The sequence below is a fragment of the Notamacropus eugenii genome, chromosome 5 (assembly GCF_028372415.1).
Source record: "Notamacropus eugenii isolate mMacEug1 chromosome 5, mMacEug1.pri_v2, whole genome shotgun sequence".
NCBI classification, from domain to species: domain Eukaryota; kingdom Metazoa; phylum Chordata; class Mammalia; order Diprotodontia; family Macropodidae; genus Notamacropus; species Notamacropus eugenii.
Genome location: NC_092876.1, coordinates 156,878,849 through 156,906,253, shown reverse-complemented (window position 1 = coordinate 156,906,253; position 27,405 = coordinate 156,878,849). Strand labels below are relative to the sequence as shown.

The following is a 27,405-nucleotide window of genomic DNA, read 5'->3' as shown; positions in this document are numbered from 1 at the left end:
GACTTCTTTCACCACTTAACTATTTCATGGCTAGAATTCCCACACTGGAGCCTACTATCCTGACTAATGGCAGGCTCAGGTTCCCACTATATCTAGACCTGGCAGAAGCCACATTTTGTTTATCCTCCCAACTCCCTTGCCCTGGTAGTTCAGGAACCATATTTAAATCACCTTCTAGAAAGGTGTGTCAGTATCTTCTCTTCTGGCTTCACTTAACATCTTTGTCACTTTGCAAATCTAATTTCCTTTTCTGTTCTTCACTCCCTTATTTGTGTTGTCTTCCCTATTAGAATATAAACTCTTGGAAGGCAGGGACTTGCTTTGATTTTCTGTGTGTATATGCAGTCCTTAGCATAGTGCTAGATGAAGAGGTTTCAGGGTGAAGGGGGACCCCAAAATACCGACAGTCCGGGTCGTGCTTGAATGAATTCAACTCAAGCCTTCTGAAAGCCAAAGAAAACAAAGTTTATTAAAGATTCGCCAAATTGGGTTCCCTCTTAAGGAGCCTAAGCATTTGTGACGCTTGTATTCACAAGCGGGTCAGATAGAATCCCAGCTAGATGGAGTCTGAGCTGGATTGTATCTGAGCGCCTTCATGGAGGCAAGATGGAACTTAAATACAGAAAAGACTATAAGAGGGATCTGGGGGGTGGTGGTGGTGGTGGTGGTGGTCTGGTAGTCCAGGGTGATGGGAGGAGGGGTTTAGGAAAGGTCTTGAGGAGAATCAACAAACGTCTGACTAGGTGGCGCTTAGGTGGGAAGCAGGTAGGGCAATCAAGAGATAACAGACAACAGTCACAGATTTGAGTATGAAAAGCCAGGTTAAGTGAGGAGATTTCAGAGGAGCTCAAGGAAGTTTCCAGAGTCTGAACCTCATCACTAGGTACATGGTAAACTCTTAATAAAGACTTTTCATTTATTCATTCATTCACTCATTCATCCATTCATTCACTCATTCATCCATCTATCCTTTCCCCCTCTGAGATTTTGTGGTTTTCTGAAGTTAAGGGTATAAGCAAAATGAATGAATGTGAACAAGCAAGAATGTGTCACTACCGAAGCCCCAAGGTGCTTCTTTAAGCCTAAGATAAAATGTCCTCTCTCCCCACTGTGGCCTTGGCAGGATTCAGGAGTGCAAATACCTCTCTAGGACACAAAACCAACAGAGATAGTGCTAGATATGCACAAAAATAATATAATGCCAAGCATAAGAAAAATGAAGTCAAATGACCTGTCACCTTATGCAGAAACTTGATGTGTGAAGCATCCTTTCATAATTGCCACATTGACATTTTACCTGCATTGAGTATTGATGGACCATAATTGTGTTCTATTTGGAACACTAAAGATCACCTTAGTTATCTTTAGATTTGCTTGAAGCTTGCCACCACATTGACTCCAGTGTCAGTCTATACCATCTAGTCACTCAAATCAAGCAGTGACTTTTGGAATTTGGGCTTTTATGCATCATTATTTTACAAGTCTAATGTCAAAGCAAAATTCAGTGACAGTTCACAAATTGGCTATGTCAATGAAGATTAAGAGCTCTATGTAAGGTTTCCTTGGTAAAACTTAATATATGACCTCAATCACCCTCAAGTTAGCTGTTAATCCATAATACTTTTCTAGAAATGCTGGCTAATTTACTGCTTGGTCTCTATGTGTGAAGCTTTCTTTGCATGTAGCTGTCTGTATATCTCCCATTTAAACCATGAGCTCCATCAGAAAAGGGACTGTGTTTTTGCCTGTGTGCTTTCCTTTCTGTCCCCTGCACTTAGCACAATGCCTTATACACAGTAGGCATTTAAGAAATGTTTCTTGTTGGCTTGTTGACATAGGAGAATAGGGCTACAAATGTCACAAGGAAAGTGGTCCCGAAGCATCACAGCTTATGACATAGGGAAAGATTTCAGAGTGTAGTTATCATATGGTCATAGTTAAAAAATTGCTTAGCATAAATGTCAAGCAGTATTCTTTGATCCAGTAACTTGTGATCAGTAGGTTACCATTTTTTTCTAGACTGACAATAACTTGGGTTCAATGAAGTCCTCCCTCCCCTCAGCAACTAATCATCATGTGCATATTCGTACCTCTCTGTTTGGTTCTTTTTCCTCTCACGTTCTTCATTTTAGTACCATCAAGCCACTGATAGAGAGTATGGAAAAAATGGACCAAGTGATGGCTAATATCCACAGAATACAGATAAACCTCAACCAGTTGCTTTGTTCGTTTTTAGCAGCTCAGCTAAAATGTTTGTAGAGGAAGAGGCTGACATCAAATGGCTGAGAGTCATTCCTCTATGATCTTATCAATCCTCATTGAAAGTACAAGTAAAATAATAGAATTGCAGAAGTGGATTTGAAAGCCTCAGAGGTTTTAGTTCTTATCTATGCCCATTAAAAGTGAAAATAGAATCAGCATTGCAGAGGTATGCTTGATAGGCTCTAAGATCCCTTTCAATTTCTACTCCAAACCTAAATTCAGTACCTATATGCTGATTAAGTAAAACAAAAAGGCATCTGTATTGCTGATTTGTCACTTATATTTCTTAACTTCTCTTGAACTTGACATACTCTGAACATTAATTATATCACAAAGTATCTGAATCCACATAATGAATCTAATTTCGTTCAGTCCATTTGTCAACTAAGATAGACATTTGATTGTTGTAAAAATGATATTCAATACAGAGGAATGATCCTAATTTTAATCTCATCTCCAGTCACCAAGTATCTCTTAATTAGCAATTAAATCCAAAGACTTTTTCTAACCATCATTCTTCATATAACTTCTGTACCATATCAGTACCATATCAAAATATGACTGACCACCCATTGCTTCTAGATGTTCTCTCCTAACTCCTGATTCTCATTTTATCTAACTACTTTTTTCTTCTTTTTCTGATCATTATTCAAGTTTCTGAATCATGAGTATCCCCAAGACTATCTCAACTTCACTTATTACATATGTACTTACTTATACATGTTGCATGTCTTCAGTAGGATAAAAATTACTTGAGAACAGGAATTTGTTTTCATTTCTCTTTTTGGTATTTCCATCATCTAGGACATCATCTAAGACAGTTCTTTGCATGTAATAAGTGCTTAATAAAGGCTTGTTTAATTAGATTGGTTTAGGTGCCTGAGACACCAATTCCAACACAGTCATCATCCCCACTTTTATTTTTTATACTGCTCAGTAGCATCCTTTTTAGCAGAATAAATACATGAACTAGCTAAGGATGACTATGAAGTATGTTGATAATATACTTGGCCTATACCAAACACATTCAAAATTGTTCTTGTTTGTTCTATTATGATTACAAATATGACTGATACAGTTATACCATAGAGTTGGTATAATGTAAGAAGTATGTAAACATAAAGTAGATTTACGCTTGCAACAGTTATAGAGATATGTAAGCATTGGATGTTTCATTGAGAGTCAGCATGCTGTAATGGATAGAGAGTTAACCTCAAAGTTGGGAAGACCTTGGTTTACATCTTCAACTGTGACCCATACTGGTTGTGTGACCCTCAGTAAGTCACTTAATCTCTTAATACCCCTGGCAACTTCCTTGTGCTAAGGAAATAACAGGTCAGGTCTAAATGTGTGTGTGTGTGTATGTGTATACATCTACATATGCATGTGTATATACATATATACATACATGCATATATGTGTATGTATGTATAGTATTGTTAGGAAGCCAGCACAGGCTATATACAATGCAAAGTGAACTGGATTTGGAATCAGAGGACTGGAGTTCAAATTTCAACTAACCTAGTTAGTTACTAATACTAGATATGTGGGCTAAGAAAGCAGCTAAGTGGCACAGTGGATAGAGCTTTGGGCCTGGAGTCAGAAAGACTCATGTTCCTGAGTTCAGATCTGGCCTCAACTACTTCCTAGCTGTGTGATGCTAGGCAAATCACTTATTTGCCTAATTTTTCTCATCTGTACAATGAGATGGAGAAGGAAATGGCAAACCACTCCAGTATCTTTGCCAAGAAATCCCAAATGGGATCATGAAGAATCAGAGAAAATTGAAAAACAAGTGAATTGTGTGACCTAAGACAAATCACTTAGCTTCTGAGGGCATTTCTAGATCTGATTATCTGTGATCTGTTTATTAGTTTCTTATCCAGGAGCAGAGAACTTGAAGAAGTAAAAGAGAAAAGGGGAATTTGAACTAATCAGTTTAAAATCTCATATTCTGACTTCATTATCTATGCTTTGAAAATAAAGTCTCAATCTTTTTGAGGAAAGAAGTCCATTTTTTTCTATCGCATTAACTACACCCAAACCAGAGTGCTTATTGAACGTTTAGGATGCCATAGACAAATAGCAATTCAATTAGCTAGTTATAAAGGTTGTTTATAGAGAAAAAGAAATTTCTTAAGTCCTTCTGTAAACTTCCATTTAATGCTTTCTAATTCATTACAAAATGATGATATTACATTTCATTACCATCTATTAGATGAAACATAGTAAAGGAGCAGTGAATATATATCACCTTCAACATACATACACAAATAAGCATGGAAACCTTTTCAGATTTTTAGAAGAGAAATATGAAAAATTGAAAGAGAAAACTATATGTATTTTACATTATTAAACACAAGGGAGTTTACATAATTTAAAACCACATTCCTTTTATACCACTGGACTTCTTTGAGAAATACATTAGCCTAAATATGAAATTTGTATATACTATTCCATTGAGTTAATGTCAAGCAAGTTCTCAAAGGATGATACTATGAATAAAACATAATAATGTAATAAATATATAAATACTGTCCTTTATACCAAATCAGAGCTGACAAACAGTAAGCAACAAATTGGCCACTGTCACTTAGTGCTGTCATACACAATGGGCCAGCAATGTTTTTTTTCCCTATTATTGATCCTTGCTTGGGAAGAGACAGAGGTTCATATTAAAACTCTGAAACATATACTTAGCTAAGAGGTCTTGAGGGGAGATTTTGTCAATTGCTATCATCTAACTGTTTGCTAAGTATAGTCTTGTTAACCACAAATACTCAAACACCAGTGGAAGATATCTGAAACAATCTTCATATTCCTGTAAATTCATATTTGTGGCTGTCTCCACAGATTCCAAATTCCACTAAAGGAAAACTTAAGGATATACAATGAACTTGCATAATAGCCAATAAAGGAGTAGTAGCCTGAAATCAACATAAGTGCAGGAGTTCCCCAAGTTTTGTTTTTTTTTTTTTTAAGCTGATTCAAGCCAACCTATTGCTTAATAGGCAATAGGTTCATCCCTACGTATTGTAGAGCAAATGAACTTCAACAATGTTATAAATCTTATTCTAATTCTTCCAGAAAATAAATTGTCTAGTCTTTTTTGATCACTGTGTTCAGTTGTTTTCAGTCAAGTCTGACTTTTCATGACCCCATTTGGGTTTTTCTTGTCAAAGGAGCTAGAGGGATTTCCTATTTCCCTTTTCCATCTCATTTTACAGATAAGGAACCTGAGGCAAACAGGGTTAAGTGAATTTGGCCAGTGTCATACAGCTAGTAGGTGTCTGAGGTAGGATTTGAACTAAGAAAGATGAGTCCTCCTTATTCTAGGCCTGGCACTCCATCCACTGCACCACCTAACTGTCAACAAACATCTATTTTATGTCAGGCACTGTGAACAGTGCAAGGGCTACACAACAGAAAAAGAAAGACAGAAAGCCAACCCCTGAAATCAAGGAACTTACAATTTAATGGCGGAAGAAGCATAAAAGAGGAAGGTATGAGTGAGGCATGCGTTTCTGAGCAGAGTTGATCTTGTAGGATGAAGGAATTCTTAGAGCATGATGGAAAAGAGTACAACCTGATGGGAATAGTGTCTGTTCCATCTATGCTGTGCTGCTTCAAAGGACAGAACTATGATATTTTTATGCTATATTTCATAAAATGTACATACTGCATGAGAGAGAGAGGTTGTTGTAGGAGAAAGAGAGCTCACTACTCTCAGTGCCTCCCAGGCAACTTTTGAGACTTTAAGTTGCAAAGAAGATCATGTTGATCTACAGTGGAAGAAGTTCTTCACGTAGGCTTCCCTTGTACTAGAGGTATCAAATACAGAGCCAACTGGCATGCTGCCCACAAGAAATGTGGAGCCAAATGAAAATGTAATTGGGAAATGTTTGACAAAATAAATAAAAATATGATAAAACGTAGATAACATGACATTTTAAAACTAAGGAAACATTCAGCTGGCAGAGATCCTTTTCTGTGTATTACTGGTCTCTGTTTTTATTTGAGTTTGATGCCACTGCCATATACAAATGAAATCATCAGCTCTAGTCTAGAAGAATTTTAATTTAATTTTTAAAATAGATTCATTTGGTCAAAGCATATGAATGAGAAGCTTTCAGTGGAAGAAATCTGGGCTCTCCAACAGGCATATATAATTTACAAATCACTACTAATTAGAGAAATGCATATTAAAACAGTTCTCAAGTCCTAACCTCATATCCTTCAGATTGGCAAAGATGATTTAACAAAACAAAGAAAATTACCATTTTTGGAAGAGGATCGAGAAGAAAGGAAACCCCACTGTTGGTGGAGCTATGAAGTGTTCTTACCCGTCTGTAAGTCAATTAAAATGATGCCCCTAAAATCAATAAATAGTACTTACACTTTTACCTACTAATACCATAACTATACCACCGAGAGATCAAAGAAAAACAAAGATCAATATGTACAAAATAATGTTATAGTTTGTTATAGCTAAGACCTGTAAACAAAGGAGGCACCCAATAGTTGGAAAATGACCGAACAAATTACGAATATAAAGAAATATTACCACAACATAAGAAATGATGAAAGAGGTGGAGCCAAGATGGCAGAGTAGAAAGGCACACAAAAGCAGGCTCTCCCCACACAGCCCATAAAATACCTGTAGAGAGAGACTCTCAACATATTTTGGAGAAGCAGAAGTGGAGAAAAGAGTGGAGGACATTTCCAGCCCAGGGAGATCCGAAAGGCCCACGGGAAACGTCTGTTGTACTGGACGTGGAGCAGAGCTCAGCCCAGCATTGGCCCCGAGGCCTGGTGGCTCTGGGAGGAGGACACCTCATGGGGTGGAATCTCCAGTCGCAGCAGCAGTGGGTTCACAGATCTCTCAACCCACAGGCACCAAAGGTCAGTGATGGGTTTTTTCAGCTGGCCGGGAAAGGAGAAGGACCTTCCCAAAGCTCTGGCCTCAGGCAGCAGCCACAGAGGCCACATCAGGCAGGCAGCAGCAGTTCCCACCACAGCTCCTACAGAAGCTGCACCTATTGTTGGATTGAGAAACCCCTGGGGGCACTGAGGAGCTGACTTTTACCTCAGCCCTGTGTAGAGGCCCTGAGGGAACTGATCTTTATCTCAGACTGAATGGCAGCAGAACTAGAGGCCAGGTGGCTGTGGAGAGAAAACTGCTAAGATTCTGGGGACAATAATCTCGTTCTGCTCCCAGACCAGTGTACATGCTTGACTGTGCCACCTTGAAGGAACTGAGATCTTATACATCCCCAGAGTATACCCTACTCTTGACAAAGGACCCAAAAGTCAAGTAACTGATTGGGAAAATGCCCAAAAAAGGGGAAAAATAATAAGACTATAGAAGGTTACTTTCTTGGTGAACAGATATCTTCTCCCATCCTTTCAGATGAGGAAGAACAATGCTTACCATAAGGAAAAGACATAAAAGTCAAGGCTTCTGTATCCCAAACATCCAAAATAAATATTCAATGGGCTCAGGCCATGGAAGAGCTCAAAAAGGATTTTGAAAATCAAGTTAGAGAGGTGGAGGAAAAACTGGGAAGAGAAATGAGAGAGATGCAAGAAAAGCATGAAAAGTGAGTTAACACCTTGCTAAAAGGAGACCCAAAAAATGCTGAAGAAAATAACACCTTTAAAAATAGGCTAACTCAACTGGCAAAAGAGGTTCAAAAAGCCAATGAGGAGAAGAATGCTTTAAAAAGGAGAATTAGCCAAATGAAAAAAAGAGGTTCAGAAGCTCACTGAAGAAATGAAGAGAAGCATGAAAAGGTACACAGCAAAGAGAAATCATAAGGGACTTACTAAAGTTGAACTATTTACATTCCTACATAGAAAGACAATATTTGTAACTCTTGAAACTTTTTTCAGTATCTGGGTAGTTGGTGGGATTACACACACACACACACATAGAGAGAGAGACAGAGAGCACAGGGTGAATTGAATAGGATGTGATGATGTCTTAAAATAATGCAATTAAGGGATGAGAGAGAAATATATTGAGAGGAGAAAGGGAGAAATGGAATGGGGCAAATTATTTCTCATAAAAGAGGCAAATAAAAGACTTTTCAGTGGAGGGAAAAAGGGGAGAGTTGAGAGAAAAAGCATGAAGCTTACTCTCAACACATTTGACTAAAGGAAGGAATAAAATGCACACTCATTTTGGTATGAAAACCTATCTTACGATACAGGAAAGTGGGGGAGAAGGAGATAAGCAGGGTGGGGTGGATGATGGAAGGGAGGGCAGTGGGGGGAAGGAGCAATTAGAAGTCAACACTCTTGGGGAGGGACAGGATCAAAAGAGAGAATAGAAGAAATAGGGGGCAGGATAGGATGGAGGGAAATATAGTTAGTCTTACACAACATGACTATTATGGAAATCTTTTGCAAAACTACACAGATTTGGCCTATATTGAATTGCTTGCCTTCCAAAGGGAATGGGTGGGGAGGGAGGGATGGGGAGAAGTTGGAACTCAAAGTTTTAGGAACAACTGTTGAGTATTGTTCTTGCAACTAGGAAATAAGAAATACAGGTATTGGGGTATAGGAAGTTATCTTGGCCTACAGCACAAAAGAGAAGATGGGGATAAAGGAAGGGAGGGATGTTAGAAGGGAGGACAGATTGGTGATAGGGGTAGTTAGAATGCTCGGCATTTTGGGGGGAGAAATGGGGAGAAAATTTGGAACCCAAAATTTTGTGGAAATGAATGTTGAAAACTTAAATAAATAAATTTTAATACAAAAAAAAAAAAGCTATGTTTGCAAGGGAGGCAATTATAATTCTAAGTTGTTTATACAAAAAAATGAACTAGTGCTTTAAAAAAATTCAATGTAAACAAAATGAGCTGTAATCAACCCCAATTAGCACATTAAACAAAAAAAATGATGAAAGAGATAGATTCAGAGAGAATAGGAAGATTCATATGAACTGAAAGAGTAAAGTAAGGAAAATCATGAGAATAATTTATGCAGTAACATCATAAAAGAAAACAACTTTGATAGACTTTAATAAGAACTCTGATGAATGCCATGATCAGACATGACTCCAGAGGATAGATGACGTGGAAAAGCTTTTTGACAGAGATGTTGGAATCAAGGTGCAGTATGACACATATTGCTGAATGAGGCAAATGTGTGATTTTGTTTTGCTTTGTTGTGTTTAACTATTACAAGGATTATGTTTTTTTTTCTTTATCTGAGCAGAGACTGGTAAGAAAGAGTCGAGCTAGTAGTAGTGTTGCTTAAAAAAAGGAGCGTTGTTAAAAAATCAAACGAAAAAATACACTTACAATGGCAGCCAAATGGTGCAGTGGATTAAGCAGTGGTAGGCTCTGGGGTCAGGAGGACTTGAATTCAAATCTAGCCTTAGACATGTACTAGCTGTGTGATCCAGGGTAAGACTTTTAACCACAATTGCCTCCAAAACCAAAAACAAACAAAAATGCACATATATAGTACATGCAAAGCTACACACAAAACATTGATTTTTAATGTATATTGATTTTACTCTCCTGGGGAATGTAGTAAATTCTAGTCCAGGACTTCTCTGCTAGATAGAGCGTCTGGAGGAAATTTCATGGCTATTTTTTACACTAATAGCAAGGCCATTTTGTTTATGTAGGAGTCGGGGTCATAATAGGCATTCATACCTCTGTGTGTATTTGTTACATCAAAATCAAAAGTTTGCCTTCTGTAAAGACAACAAAAAACAGCCTAGGAGTGATGATGATCACATGAGTCAGAACTTGGCATGGCATGTAGGAAATGCAAGGGGTAACTCTGGGTTCTAATTCACTTTGAATAACTTCCTAACCCATGCTGACTATTCTTACTTGAATCAAAATTTTGAGTGTCCAGGGAACATGTAGGGACAGCTGAGAGAACTGGGCAAGGCCTCCTGCAGAAGCTTTATCTTGAGATGAGTCTCTGACGGAGACAAGGAAATCAAGAGATGTATGTGGAGAGGGTGAGCATTCCAAATATGAGGTTAGTTAATTCAGACATGGAAATGCTAGGTGGAGTGTTAGCTTCAGGAAATCGTAAGCATGCCAGCATAGTTTGTTCACAGAGTTTGTGGAGGGAAATAAAGAGTAAGAAAATTGGAAAGGTAAAAGGAGCACTCATTTGTAAAATGAGCTGGAGAAGAAAATGGCAAACTTTGCCAAGAACACCATCCCCTGCCCCCGCAAAAAAAGAGTCAGTCACGACTGAACTGACTAAACCAGAGCAGGCAGGAGGTAAATTATGAAAAGCTTTCCAAATACAGGATTTTATTCATGATCCTGGGGGGCATAGGGAGAAATTAGAAGTCAGTGAGCTGGGGGAAGGGTGAGTAGGAAAGGGAGAGAGAGACATTGTCAGACTTTAAGAAAAATCACTTTGGCAGCCAAGTGGAGGAGAAATTGAATATGGGAGAGACTTTTGGTATGGAGACCATTTAGAATGCCATTAAATGAGGAGAGGTGATGGGAACCTGAACTAAGGCAGTGGTTATGGACATGGAGATGGCACTTAAATGAGAAATACTGTGAAAGTAGAAATGACAAAACTTGACAACATATTGGATACATTAGAGTGAGAGGATGATATCAAGCTTGTGAGCCTAGATGAATGGGAGATGGTATTGCCCTCAGTAATAGGGAAATTTGGAAGAGGGCAGGGATTTAGGGAAAAGGTAATGTGTTTAGTTTTATATATGTTTATGTTAAGATCCAGTTCAACATATCCAACAGGCAGTTGTTGGTAAAGTGGACCTTGACTCAGAGAGGCTAGAATTATATATATACATATACATACATATATGTATATGTATATATATACACATACACACACATATATACATATATTTTTATATATATATAAATACAGAAAATATCTGAATAGAAATTATCATTGAACCCATTGGAGCTGATGGTATCACAATATAGAGTGAAATGAAATAGTCAAAAAGACTTTATTAAGTGCCTATTGTGTTCCAGACACTGTGCTAATAGTAGGTGTGACATAAATAAAAATTCTGCAAAAGCTGAGTCTGAGAAATAATGGTTTAATAGATCAGAAGGGAACCAGGAAAGTACAATATCATTAAAAATTGAAGAAACTATCCAAAACGATATCAGTCAACAAGCATTTATTAAGAATTCACTATGTACCAGGCACTGTGCTAAGCACTGAGGATACAAAGACAGTAAAAAAATATAGTCCCTGCCTTAAAGGAGCTCATATTCTAATAGGGTAAAACTGTATTCAATACTTTAGGGAAGTCAGGGTTCAAGTCCAGTTTTCTTACATGACAACTACTAGACTTGAACCTTGACTTCTCTAAAGTATTGAATATGTTTGTATCCTATATCTAACATATGAGTGTCCATGGACAAGTGATTTTAACTTTTAGACTCTCAGTTGCCTCATTTATAAAATGGACATAATAATTTTTTTTTTTTTACTTTAGAAAGTGATTTTTGTTTAAATTGTATGCAGAGATTATGCAAGAGTACCATGAGGTTCATTTAAGGATGTTCTTTGATAATGCATTTGTTCCATAATACATGCCTAAAACAAATAGTGAATTTATAATTCTCTACTGTTTTCAAGATTTTTCTTGATAAAGTATTGCAACAAAATACATCTGTTGTGAGGAAAGTGTTACATAAACTTTAAAGCCCTAGGTAATTATTGTTGTTTCTCTTGGACTCTGAATTATGATTTGGTCTGTAGACTTGCTAGGTAGACTGGGATTTTCCCTATAAAATATGAAACTTTGTAAGCCTTTTCTAAGGAAGGTCACTGGCTTTCTTGGTGGAAAACCTGGGAGATGTTTCACACTCCAGGCACTGGGAACATCCTGAGCTAACTTAAATCCAAGAATCATAGACGTGGGGCTAGAATTCAATTGATCCCAGTGAATAAAGAGATAATGGGATATTACAGTCATAATAACAATTATACAATTAAAATATTTGAATTTGTGTGATGATGCCACGAATGGTAAAGCTTTCTTTTCTGTTGCTATAAATTCAGATGAAATTCAGCAAAAGAAGCCCCAAATCTCAGTTATAGTACCTTGCTTTGAACCTGCCTACATAACTTTGGACAAGCCATATCACTTCTCTGGGACTTGGTTTCCTTATCTGTAAAATGAGTGGGTTGGCCCAATGATCCTACAAAGCATTAGTCATAAACATAGTACAAGCTAATTTGGCCTAAGCTGATATATGTATTGAAATTGTGATTTTTCCAAATTGAATCAATGTTAACTTAGCAGAGATCTAGGAAAGGGTTATTTAACTTAGAAAAAAGAAACCACTGAGTTAATATAATTATTTCCAGGTAGCTGTTGAATACAAGGAATATCTCCTGTAAGATTTCAAAAGCTGATTAAGGATTAAACTGAAACTTTTCATAGTAATAGGGGTTAATTGAAAGACCTTTAAGAGTTAGAACCTCAAGCACTTACAGAGCAAGAGTAAATTGAAAATTGGGGATAATATTCTCACGAACATGAAAAGCAGGTAAAACATGGGACCTATTAACCCAATTCCTATACTATGTCCACATAAGGACTTTCATTTATTTAGTTAGTTTTGCATTCAAAAATAAAGGCTTAAATCATGTCTCTAGTTGCACATTTTGAAAAATGTTATGTGGGAGAGCAATTCAACTCAGGCTATGTTGCTCTATAGAATAGAACTAGTACCAAGGGTCAAAATTCCAAGGAAATAGGACTTAACAGGAGGGAAAAAGGCAGGAAGGGGGGTGGAGGTGGATTGAAGGAAATAAGTATTTATTAAGTACCTACTGTGTTCCAAGCACTGTGCTAAGTGCTTTTCAAATATCTCAATTGATCCTCACAAAACTGTGAGGTAGGTGCTATTACAATTCCCATTTTATAGTTGAAAAAACTGAAGCAGAGGTCACAGCTAATAAGCCTCTGAAGTCAAATTTGAACTCAGGTCTTCCCAACTCCAGGTCAAGCATTTTATCTGCTGCCCCACCTCACTGAACAAGTGGGCTGTCCAAACTTGGATGGGCTGCTGTGTACCCACCCTATCCCTGGAAGCGTCTAAGGAGAATCTGGATTGCTGACTCTCACTGAAGTGGTAGAGGAAATTTTTGCTTGTAAACTATTCTTTTAGTCCCTCTGTGAGCAGGGACTGATAAGGTGAATCAGCTGAATCAGTACCATAGCATAGACCCAATTCAGGCACAGCCTTAGGGATAGAACAATTCTGGTATATGCTTATTGAAATCATATTAAGGCAATAGTAAATATTAGGCAAACAAGCAAATTTGTAGATAGGAGAGACAGAAGTAGGTGTTAGAAGGGAAAGCAGGGTTCAAAACAGAAATTCATAATAACTTCTGAGTGGAAGTCTGTCCTTCCCCATTGATGCTGTAGGTACCATTATCTTTCTACCTTAAGGGACAATATCAGAGTCATCCTTGACTCTTCCCTTGATGTTAGCTCCACATACAATCAGTTGCCAAATCTTATTAATTCTATAGTACTTCCTCTTTCTCATATTTCGAATCTGTTGTCTTTACTCACATCACCATCACGCTAGTTTCAAACCCAATTACCTCAAGCCTAGAATATTCCAAATGTCTCTTAATTGGTCTCCTTGCTTCCAATTTCTCCCTTCTCCAGTCCATCTTCCATAGAGACCAAAGTGATGTAACTTAAATATGAATCTCGTTGTGTTAATTGTTGCTCAAGAATTTTCAGGAGTTCCTTATTTACTTGAGCATAAAGTATAGATTCTTCTGTATGGCATTTCAAGCTCTTCACAATCTGATTCCATCTTTCCAGTCCACAATTGTTTTGCATTATTCTATTTCATACATTCAGTGTTCCAGATAAAATTACTTATTTGTTACTTCCCACATTCTGTTATATCTTTCCCACTTTGTGCCTTTGCACAGGCTTTATCTCTTATACCTGGAATGCACTCCCTCAACTCTCAGAATCCTTTGTTTCTTTCACAACTCAGCTTCGGTGCTACCAACCTCTTTTGATAACCTTCTCTGATAATCATCAGTTATTAATTCTTCTCTTTTCCTCAAGTTGTCTTAAATTTATCTCTAGAATGTGAGCTTCTTGAGGGCAAGGATAGTTTGTTTTTGTTTTTTGTCACTATCTTTGTATTTCTAACTCCTGGTAATTTGTGCCTTGTATATACAGTAGATCGTTAATAAATAATATATTGTATCATATTATTATACTTATGAAAAAGGTAGAATAATGTCAACTAGAATAAATGTAGGGCAAAAATATAGGTTTGCAACTGGATAAGTGGTCAGACACCAAGGATAATCATTGCTACAGCATCAATTTGGTGCTTAGACAAGACCAGGCAAAGATATGATTTACTTGACAAATGAAGAGAGATAGCTGCCAATGAAAACACTGGATTTGAATATAAACTCATTAATAAAATATTATGAAGAAGAATGATGGATAATGATGATTAATAAAGCAGAAAGAAGAAGTGAAGGGCACAAACAGTTTGAAGGCAGCTTTGCAGGTTATACTCAAAAAAGTAATCCTAAAGGCATTCAATGATGATTCTAAACAGAAGAAATATGGAAAATGTTCGCAAAAAAATTTTAATAACTTATTCTTTCCATCAAGGACAATGGAAACACTGCATTTGGACTCCAGTATCACAATCCATGATGAATTTATATAGGTGATAGATATAGCACCCAAATGAATTAAGGTATAAAAATAAATGCAAGGTTATATGATTATGATTCAATGCCTAACCAAACTCTAAGGACTCCATACTACCTCCTTCAGTTGCTTTCATGACCATTAGAACAAATTGTTCTCATCCTCCCCTTCATATGGGGGACATCTACATATTCTTGGGGCAGACATCCCCTAACTCATCAATGGATTTATGGCCTGTCAGTTACCCTCACCCTGGTTTAGCCATCTGCTGAGATGGTTTCACTGGGGTGTGGCTGCTAGGCATACTACAACTTCTTGGAGTCAGGTGAGAGGTGGGTGACAGATGGACACCAAAGGCGAATGAGCAGCCCTGCAACGGACTCAGCAAGCCCTCATACTAGAAGTGTTAGTTCTCCCTGACCACCCCATCTGCCCCAAGGATGATTATGTAAGGTAAATGAAGGAGGGGAAGATGCTAGTGGTGTGGAAAAAATCTCAGACCTTGTTCACATGAAAAAGGAAGCCATAAGAACATGAGTATCTACTGAGCTCCATGTCTACTTTCCCATCTTTGTGAAAGTCATTTATATATGAATTGAAGTTACTGTTAGTGAGGGTATTAGACAAAAATAAACTTTTCATAATAGATATCCAACCACAGACCACATTTTAAAAATGTTCTCAGTTGACTGCAAGATGTGGAGATTATAAAACTTCATTATGCTTACTGCTTTTTGATTAAGAAATAATTTTTCCAGTAAAACAAAACATCACTTTACTGGCTGTTTTCACAACAAGGTGCCCCTTACATATGCATCAGAATCATTCAAGATCCCCTGGGTTTTCATGCCACTGCTCTCTCCTGCTTCCCTTTCTGTCTATCCAACATTCCTTCTCAGTAACCAGTAATATACCTCAATGTTTTGTCCTGAGTCCTCTTTTCTTTTCTTTCTATACTATCTCACTTGATTATATCATCTACTCCCATGAGTTCAATAACCAACTCTATTCAACTACTTCCTCAATCTACATATTCAGCTCTAGTGTCTCTCCTTAGCCATGGTTCCACATGACCAACAACTTTTTGTACTTCTTGAATTGAGCATCCCAGGGGTGTCAGAACTTTTGACCAAAACCTTCTTGATTTCTAAAATTCCTTGTTACTAAAAAGAACACTGCCATCCTACTGATTACTCAAGCTCAAAACCTCTGCTTATGCTCACCTTCTCACTTTCTTCACATATCCAATACATTATCAAATCTCGTCATTTCTGAAGGATGGTTTCAGAAAAAACTGGGAAGATTTATATGAACCGATGGAAAGTGAAATGAGCAGAACCAGCTGAACATTGTACACAGTAACAGCAATTTTGAAAGATTCATCACCTGTGAAACTTAGCTAGTCAGATCAAGACAGTGATCCAAGACACTTCTAAAGGACCCAGTATGGAAAATGCTATTCACCAAAGGAACTGACAAACTCTGAGTGCAGGTAGAAGCATATTTTTTAACTGTGTTTATGCTTGCTTTTTTTCACATGGCTAATATAGAAATATATTTTGCATGATATCACATTTATAATCAATATCATATTGCTTGATTTCCCAAGGCATGGGAGGGAGGGAGAGAGTTTGGAATTCACAACATTTTCAAAACATTGTCCTCGCCTCCCTGTGAGGCTGGTATAACCAATATCATGTGTCTCATTTACAGATGAACAAATTAAATCTTTGAGAGATTGTGGCTATACAGCTAATCAGTTTCTGAAGCAGGATTGAAAGCCAGAATTCCTAAATTAAAGTACAAAATTCTAAGTAACATGCTACACTGCCTCTCTAAGCAGTACATTATTTGAAACAATGAGAATTTTACACAGAAAAGGAAATTTTCTAAGTGGTAAAATACAGGCAAATCATTTACTAGATATTTATTTAATTTACATCATAAGATTTGTTCTTCCCACAAGTTGTGAAGGAAGTATACTTCATGTCGCTTTTTTAGTAAATGGTGCTTCTGGAATCATAGGAGTGACTGGAAGTTTTGCAATGAAGGTATATGATTTCTTTTAACTTTAACAAAGCAAAATGAATTTAGTGTTCAAAAGGTAACTTGAAAAAGAAAGCTGTGAATATTTTCTCCAAGAAAACATTTTAGAAGCTCACATGGTGTGAAATATTTTTCACACATTGTAACTGTGAAACTTATCTCAAAATTCAATTTATAATTAAACATTTCAAAGTCTGCGGTAGTCATCATCTCAAAATATGGCATCAGTGGCAGATATGAGGCATCTTCTTCTGAAAGACTGTAGGGAGCATTTCTTTTCAAATTCTCATTAATTTAGTATCTGCTGCTACTTGATAGCACATATAAGCAGAATCATCTTACAAAACCATAAGTCCCCTCAATTCACATCTATGCATTTGGGCATCATTTGGAAAAGGCTATTTCTTGACTTCTGGCAAAATAGAAGGACTGTGCTGATCATGACATTCCTTATATAAGTCCATTTCTCTCTAATCACAAATCTACCATCCTAATTTGGGCCTCATTATCTCTGAATTATTGAAATAATCTTCTAATTAGTCTCCTTGCATCAAGTTTCTCCCAATCCAGTCCATTCTCCATTTGGTTGCCAAGGTGATTTATGTAAAGTTTAGATCTGACAATATCACCCCCCTACTCAATAAACTCTCTATTACCTCAAGGATCAATTGTAAAGTTTTCATTTGCTATTGAAAGCTCTTCATAATTAGGCATCTTCCTACCTTCCATCACCTACAGCTAGTGAGTTCAATGATTCCAGGGACCCAGTAGACATTCAGTTATAATCAAAATGGTCCAGAGCCAGTTATATTGAATATCCAGTAATAGCAGAGTGTAGAATCACAAAATTTCACAGATGGAAGGAATATCATCTTATAAACATAGGGCTAGTGCTAGAAGAGACCAGCAATAAAGGCTCCATGCCCTCTACAATATTACTAACCTTTACTTGACAACTTTCAGTTGTGCTAAGGTTTAAATACCTCACAGTCTGAATCAGGTTCTTATCTCTTCTCCCTCTGTCTAAAGGATAGCTGGTGCACATTACAAGGAAGTGTATTAAGCAAAGTCTTTTTTTAATATTGTTTACACTTTTTTTCTTGGAGACGAAGAATTTTAGTCTCTATGGCCCATGAAGATATCTAGAAAGTGCTACTAAAGTGCTTCCAAATGATTGGAAGAAACTGGGCAGAGTCCTGTTTTGCCTTTGAAAAGTTTCACTAGGTAACTCTGGATTCCAGTCTGGAAGTTTGAATAAGACTCTCCTTATTAGTGGTCAGGACCTTTCATACCTATATCAATGGCAGAGTGGGCAGAGAGCCTGGCAGAATTGAGACAGTCTTCTGGCTTCCTGCTTCAAAAGAGGACATATGTGATTCCAGATCCTCTTTGGAGAGAAAACCAAGAAAGAAGGCAGACACAAAGAAGAACATAAATTCTTCCTGTTCTCTTCATTGACCATCAGCTCCTTGGCTTGGTTCCACATCATCCCTCTGCTGCAACCCAAAATAAGTTGATCACCTGAAGTAGCATCACCATACTGACTGACCCAGATTTTGATGCTCAATACTTTCTCAATAGCCTCAGTTGTCTCTCCCCCTCTGATTGAGGGCCTTAAGACAGAGCAATATATTCCTCTTAGAGCCTTCCATTATTGAGGCCTCAGACCTTTCCAGGTCTTCATTTTCCATCAGTTGCTCTCTTTAGTTTCTATTTCATGGAATATAATGTGCCTAATTACCTGTGTCCCTCCCCTCCTTTAGATTTGTGTATTGTCTTCTCCTATTAGATTGTAATCTCCTTGAAGGCAAGGATTGTTTTTCTTTTTTTTTTTTTTTTATTTGTACCCCCCAGCACTTAGCATAGTTTCTGGTGACGTCTAATAAACATTCATTAAATTGAATTGAGTTGATTCTACCAAAGTGATTTAATTATGGAAATATTCAATGTCTCATCAGAGCCCAGAGTTGCATTGTCTTTAGTTGAACTGCTTGGGTTGAGGATGGGAGAAAGAAAATGGAAGAAAGGGGAAGAGAGTTTTATGTTATAATGTCTAACTATTGTTCTCCTGCTTTTTACCCTTAGACTGTGTAGCTAGTTGGTTCAATCCCTGTCACTGGAACCTGTCTTTAACCTGGGCTTCATATTGACTTATAAACCCATATATTAACATTATCCAATTGCATTTGTTATTGCATATTTTATTTATTTTGTTAAATTTCTCCTAATTATATTTTAATCAGGTTCAGATTGTATTCAGGAGTGTTGTAGATTGCATGGTCTGTGGGCCACGTGTTTGGCACTTCTCACAGTGTCTATTCTTATCATAATAGCTAATATTTGCCTAGAACTTTAAGGTTAGCTCTTTTGATCCTCTCAACAATTATATGAGGTCAGTGCTTTACTGTTCCCATTTTACAGATGAGGAAACTGAGACCAAGAGGTTAGGTGACTTTCCCAGGGTTACACAGTTTTATTCATTAACCACAAGAAAACAATAGTTCTTCTCCTTCCTCTCTGCTGTAGGAAAGAAGAGGGAAAAGGACCTCCTTAAAAAATAGTTTCTTGCATGGGCCTCAATGTTTGAGTGGAGATAGAATGACTTTCTTTTAAGATTTTTGTACAGTAAATTCCTGTACTGGGTGAAAACTGGGAAAAATAATTCCTAAAGATCCTCCCAACTCTTAAGATTCCATGGTTTCTTTATAAGATTCCCATGTAGTATTTACATTTATTCAAAACATATTTTTTTTAAAAAGTTTGAACTCATAAAACCAAGGTTCAATTCCTGTTTCACACTCTTAATAAACTAGGTATGATTTATTGACCCAGTTTGAGTTTGATGCCAAAGTCATACATAGGAGCTATTGCTTTCTAAAACAAAGCTTTTTCTCATTTTCTGATGGAAGGACATGCCTCTCATGTTAATGCCCTCATAGCAATTTTCCTGGTGTCACCAAGGGAATGAGGAGGGGAATCCTGTGAAGTAGGTGTTATTTTTATTCTCCCTTTATAGTTGAGGAAACTGAGGCTAAGAAAGATTAAGTAACTTGCCTAGAGTCATATACTTAATAAGTATCTAAGGTCAGATATGGACTTAGATATGACTTCAAAACCCAGCACTCGATCCACTGTGCCACCAGCTGCTTCGAGTACGAATTGGTTTCACCCAATCAGACATATCACTTCTTATGAACTGTGAAACACTTGCATTATTTTGAATATAATTTATATAAATATCTTCCATAAGGTCTGGGGAGAATAACTTTATCTCCCTCAATGCCTAGAACAACAACAAAAAGAGGTGGGAGAATTAAATCTCTGTTGAATGAATGATTAAAAAAAGTATTTGTTCAACACCTACTGTGTGCCAGCCACTATACTAAGTGCTGGAATACAAAGATAAATGAGTAAGACTGGATCTGTCTTCAAGGAGATTTCATGCTAAATGGCTGTAAACTAAATGTATATATATATATATATATATATATATATATATATATATATATATATATATATACACACACACACATATATATATAAATATACATATATACACATACACATATACACATATATATAGGAGAAGGAGCAAAGAGGTGACTGATATGAAAATTACTGGAGACATCATGATGGGCCTGAGATCAGGGCAGGATAAGATGAATGTTTACCAGTCAAATTCCAGTCACAGAGTGGGAACATTGGTTCCAGAAGGAGGGAGAAGCTGGAGCTAGAGGCAGCATAAGATAAACATGGCTGACTTTGGCAAAATGCCCTAACATTCTCCCTAATATGATATTGTCTTTCAAGATGTAGGACAAGAAAGTGATAAATAATTTTGTTTACAATTTCCTTTCAGAGAATATTTAGGTGTTGATTTATCACTTGGAGATTTCTTTAAACATCTTTTAAATAGTCACACATCCCCTGACACGCTTATTAAAGTTATGGTGACTTCTTTTTAAGCAAGAAAGCATATATTTTTTCAAGAGTATATTAAATATGTATCTCAATTTTTCAGTGTTTCACACATTAATTCTGTTCACTTACTAAGGTGCTATGAAAAAATAAAACACGGGATTTGAAAGTGCACGCTAACATTACCTGTGTCTCACAGTCACAAAACCTCCTGAGGCAAATGATCACTAACATCGTAGATATAGCCAGTTGTAGATACTGTAGACAGTCTTGTTAATAAAATATCTGATAAAGAACAACAACAGACACTGCTCTAGGGAAATAAAAACTGTAAGTGATTGTACCTGCCCACCTCACTCACCCATATCTCAATAGATCCAACTTGGTTAAAGAAAGATTTTAATTTATTGTGTATCAAGAAGGTCCTTGCCTCAGCACTGAGTAATTTTTTAATATCTTTTCCTCCATGTTATATTCTTCATTAACAACATTATTAATGCTACTTGACATAAAACATGCTCAGCCTGTATAACTTAGCTCGAAGCAGGTTAATTAAACAATGTGATAAGATACATATGCATGGCCATTCCTTCATATGTAACTCTAAACTGAATGCGTCAGTGATGGAGAAATTGGGTATCATTCAAGACAATTGTATCATTATACCATCTGCCTGCTTTTGCACCCATAACCTCCCTGTCTAGAACATGGAGAAGACTTCTGTTTCCTCCAAAGCCCAGCTCAAGTGCCACATTCGACACGAAGACTTTTCTGACCCAGCTTCTAGTAAATCCGAGACCTCCCCTATTTTGGGGCTTTCTGTTTATTGTGAATATTGCCTGACATCAAATATCCTAATACTTAGTATAGAACTTTTTTGTAGCTTCAACAGTAGTAGACTTCAGTGGAAAGAATGCTAAACCTACACTCAGAATAGAATGAGTTTCCAGTTCCTGTTATGATTTCTACTAGGTTTGTGAACCTCAGACCTCTGCCAGACTCAGTTTCCTCTCTGCAAAATGAGGATGCTCATGTTGGCTGTATCTACCTCGTAAGGTTGTTAAGAGGAAAATAATTTGCAAACTTTTAAGTGCTACATAAACATTAATTATAATAGATGAGGACAGTGCTACTTATTTGGTACTGTCTGACCCACTCTTTGCCTTCTTGCATTCCTCGTTGCTGTCACTGTTAATGCAGAAAATTAAAGGGGATGAGTTGGAAAAGTTAAGTAATTTGGGACAAATGGACTGAAGAGTAGTCATAAATAGGAGACTGAAGAAACAAAGGGAGCAAATTTGGGGAACTGGAATTTCTTGCTCTTTTTATTCTCAACTCTGGATTTTGATTAAGAGGATATGTGCCGTGGTAATGTACCTGTGAGGTGCCAGAGGAGAATAGCCCAGTGACCCATAGATTTGCATATGTTATTAAGTAATATAGTTAAATGATAGAAGAATACTATGTGATTATGTGGATCATTTATAGCCTAAGCATTTGTTTATATTAGCTGGTATTCTGGTGAATATCAGAACAGCAGATTTATACTAAGACCTGAACTCTACTGCTAGAAAAGGGGAGTGATTAAAGTGTTCATTTGCACATTCATGAATTAAACAAAGGAAACCTGTGATAGAAAATGAGAACTCTGTTACTTTCTTCTTTTATTTCATATTTGCCAATTTCCCTCTTTTTTACTCTTTCCCCAAATTATTTGTTTCTTCTTTAACTGCTTTTATTTGTTCATGCAAAAAAATACTTCTTGTAACGAAAGTTGTTAGTTTTATATTTTAAAATTGCTTCTATCCCTTTTATATGTATGAATTATCCTCCTCTATTTACAGAAAATGTCATTGTAGCCATAGATCATGTATCAATTTGTAATTTAATTGGTATGTAGTATAAATGTTGGTCTAAATCTGATTTCTGCCATACTGTTCAGATTTCTCAGCAGTTTTTGAAAAATACAGGCTTTGCTGTACTAGCTAATATCCTAGGGTTTATCCACTACTACCGTGTTCAATGATTTCTTGGTTTATTTACCTAATCTGTTCATCAATCATCTGGCCTATTTTTCAACCAGTACCAAATAGTTTTAAGAATAAATGCATTGCAATATATAGTTTGAGATTGAATAGTATTAGCATCTTCTACCTATTTTTCCCATTATCTCCCTTGAAATCTCTGACTTTTTATATTTCTAGATGAATTTTGTTAACTCTTTAGTCTAGTTCTATAAAGTATCTCCATTACTAGTTCAGTATAGCATGAAACCTGTAAATTAATTTAGGCACTATCATAATTTTGAATATTTTTGTGTAGCACAATCATAAAAATTGATATTTTTCCAGTTACTTGTCTTCTTATATTTCTTTAGAGTGTCTTATAGTTATATACCTATAAGTCCTGGTTTAACTTTGTAGATAAACTCTGAGATGTACTAAAGTTATTTTGAATAAACTTTCTTTTTTTAGCTCCTTCTAGTGGAATTTGTTAGTTAGATATAGGAATATTGATGATATTTTGTTGGGTTTTTTTATCCAACTACTTTACTGAAATAATTGTTTCAATTAAATTTTGGTTGAATCTCTAGGGTTTTCCAAGAAAATTGAATAATCCCTAACTAACTGTAATTTTTACTTTTTCAGTGCTTATATCTTCAATTTCTTTTTTTCTACTTTTTTCTACAGTTAACCTTTTTAGAACTATATTAAATAACTATGGTGACTATATGTGGTGTGTGTGTATGTGTGTGAGTGAGTGAGTGTGTATAAACTTTACTCTCTTGCTGTCTGAATTGGAAAGATCTCTAATATTTTCAAAGTTAAGTCTAGCTCCTGAAAGCTAGGTGGTGACTCCTTGCCTTAGTTTTGGATGAGGTAGCTTATCTCAACCCTCCTGTGGTATAGTCTGGGATCTGAAAAAGACACCCCTGGAGGCAAGAGTAGACTTTCTCACTACACCTTTGGATCCTAAGACCAATTGATCAAACTAGCCTTGATTTATCTTTTTGATTAGCTCCAATAGGTAAATAAAAACTCATTTTTACATTATACAAGCTTCAGGTCTTCATATAGAATTATATTCCTTATGAGTTTAATCCTATAGAGAATTCTATGCAATGTTATCTTACCATAAAAACATTAAAAATCTCTTTCTACTTCCTTAAAACAAAGGGTACTTCACAAAGATGTTAAGGAATGCAATTAAGTTTCTTTATGATGTGCATCCTCCCTCTAATTATTTCTAATTGAAGAGTTCAAAGGACTTTTTCTTGTATTTTTTAAGCCAAAATTTCTTAGGACCATTTGGTACCAAATGGAATGTGACATTTATCCCTGACATTTTCTCCTTTAAATTTTCTTGAATTTCACTTCCTGAATATTTTCCAGGTTGCCATCTAATTACTCTACATACTAAAATATTCCTTATCGAGATCCCCAATTCTCTTGGACCCAGACATTTAACAAATCAATAATATCCATAACTCTTAACCTTCAAGGGTTGGTTGATATAGAGCAGATATGTCAAACATGCAGCAGCTGCAGATCTCCAATACTTCCTAGGGCAGCCACAACCAAATAAAAATATAATTGGGAAATATCTACCAAAATAAATAAAAATACAATACAACATAGGTAATATTAATTTGTGAGTTTTTTAACGTGATATATAGCCTTCGGGATTCCTTTCTATTTGAGTTTGACACCACTGTGTAGAAGATGTGTTTGTGTGCTGTGTAATATAGAGAGACATCTCATATTTGGCATGTTTAGTTATCCACTATGGTATCTGATGCACTTTGCCTCCAAGAAAGATGATGACTGATGTCTTTTATGGGGAATAAGAGAAACAGATAAGATCGAGTGCTGCCATGGCTAGGTGATCCTTCTCTCACCTATTTGAAAGAGATGTATTGGACAAGAATTATATCTGTTTACTATATATCAAATATCTGTATTCTAGGGATACAGCAGGGAGTTCAGAATAAGCACCCTGACATGGAAGGTAACACTTAGTTAAACACTAGGTATAACAAAAGCTATCATGAACGTCACATTAACTCTCCTCTTCCAAGGTTCCCCCAACAGTCTGATGTCATATGTGTCTTTCATATGTTCCATAGGCAGCATGCCTCAGGTACCTCTAAGTCAATCTGGAATCATAGCCTCTTGTTCAAGCAATGTCACAGAGTGGTCTCTATCCGTCAAAGAACCATCTAAGTAGTGCGAGTGGGGATGTTACATTGTGTTATCACAAAGCAGAAGTCACTTTAGCCTTAAACCACACATTTCCTTGGAAATTGCCAGGGGAATTCAACACATGTATCATAAAATGCCACCCCTGGATGTTCTTGCATTCTTGATAAGGTGAATTCCAATCCAATCTTCACTAAATAACAGTAGCATGAAGAAAAACAACGATAATGGTGTTGATGATGATGGTGATGATGATGATGATGAAAACAATGTCTTTTCCAGTGGTCACTGTCCCTGACTACTTTGTGATATCAGCCCTCACTCAGGAGTCATCACGGCTTCTGCAAAGAGTATTATATATATTAAAAGGACATCTTATTTGGGATCTTACTCCTCTATTCATTTTTGTGTGAATTTAAGCAAATCACACCATTTTGGGGTGGTTTAATTTCCTAATCTGACCCCTTATTTTATATTAAATCAAATCTAAGTTTCTTTCTAGCTCTTTGATTTGTGATTCAGTTGTCAACACAATAACTCTCCTTATTTTCTTTCTTTAGCTAGAGCTCTTCTTTTTTCTCTATGACTATACATTTAATTATCCTTTAAGACCTATTTCAAATTCCAGGTTTGGTGGGTCACTCCCATGGGATTGTTCCTGATCATATGAACCCTGGTGATTGCCTTCTCTTAATTTATGTCTATATCACTTAGTTGTCATTTAATTTGGTCTTACACTGTTTACAAGATACTTGATTTAATTTATCATGTATTTACATTTCATTTGCTACATCAAATTGTAAACTCCTTGAGGGCAAGTATAATACATAGCATTTATTTGAATAAAATAGTGGTTTCTTCATACCCACAGTGTTCAGAACAATGTTGAGTCTTTAGGATTCAATAAATAAATCATTTAAAGCCAATGTTTGATTCTCAGGATAAACAGATTTTATGATTATTAACTCTATTATTAAAATAGTCAAAAATTTAAGAAATATTGAAACATTAATTAGTTTTCATAATAGAATGTGAGGTTGGTATTATTTTCATTATCCCTAACTTAAGGATGACAAAGATGCAAAGAAATTAAATACATGTAGTATATCAAATACTTCATATATTTCTTTTTTCATTGTTTGTGTAATAGCTAGGTTGATCAACTGAAGAACCGCCTGTTCAGATCTCCTTTTCAATTAGGAAGTAGAATTTGATATAGCAACAATTTTTTTTTGTATTTTACCTTAAAATTCATCAAGAATAAGAGGCATTTTGCATCTAGGTAGAATGGTTTTTAAGATAATGTGGGAGGAGAGCTAATGAATCAATGTCTTTGGAGGGTTTTGAAAGTGTGCCCTTTTCTGTTTCTATAGAGAGTGTGGATTATGGGCCAGTGTTTGTGCAGGAACCAGATGATATCATTTTCCCTACTGATTCTGATGAGAAGAAAGTGGCACTGAATTGTGAAGCTCGAGGCAACCCTGTTCCCAGTTACAGGTAGAAATTCACTCTTGAGCACTCATTCCCCTAAGCCTCAAAAACAACAGTTGGATGACATTCTGGAATCCCCAGAGAATAAGAGAATGCCCCATGTAATCTTTATCTGTATTTCTTCTGATTTTTCCCAAGATGGCTACGAAATGGAACAGAAATAGACTTGGAAAGTGATTATCGCTACAGTTTGATTGAAGGAAACCTCATTATCAGCAATCCAAGTGAAGCAAAGGATGCTGGTCATTATCAATGTGTAACAGCTAACTCCTTGGGAAGCATTCTGAGCAGAGAAGCCATACTTCAGTTTGCCTGTGAGTAAATAATGTTATTACTATGAAACTCTTTTGCCCTTTTAATGGTTATTGAATATGTTATACATTATTGGTGGCCTTTGCAAGTAAAACAATGAGGAGAGAAAGGATCATATCTTTTCCTGAGAAATTTCTGAATCTCTAGATAAAACTATTGTCTTCCAAATAAATCCAATTTTATTCCTGGGAGGAAAAGATCAGGATTAATGAAAAAAGAACATATTTTAGTAGAGAGGAAAAGTAAGTTATGGAATTTTAATCTCTTAAGGAGTTTATTGTGCTCACCACCTCTCCTTGTAAGCTAAATGTCAGAATTGAGAAGATTGAAGCCTGAGAAAAAATGATTTTCTCAGTCACACAGTTATTAAGGAGGAGAATCAGGATGTAAACCCAGGTCCTTTGAGTCCAAACCCAGAATTATTTCCATGGATCATTATATAAAATGGATGCTATCTTTTAAAAATTTATGATTATTGACTCT

At 36.3% G+C, this 27,405-nt stretch overlaps 1 protein-coding gene across 3 annotated transcripts in view; it reads left to right on the top strand.

Annotated features, from left to right (window-relative positions):
- Positions 1–27,405, top strand: part of CNTN5 (contactin 5) — a 1,560,624-nt gene that overhangs the window by 973,690 nt on the left and 559,529 nt on the right. For all 3 annotated transcript variants that reach the window (XM_072611297.1, XM_072611298.1, XM_072611299.1), the window contains exons 5-6: positions 26,493–26,616; positions 26,749–26,924. In XM_072611297.1, the coding sequence (XP_072467398.1) occupies positions 26,493–26,616; positions 26,749–26,924 (300 nt within the window). The remainder of the gene's footprint in view (positions 1–26,492; positions 26,617–26,748; positions 26,925–27,405) is intronic.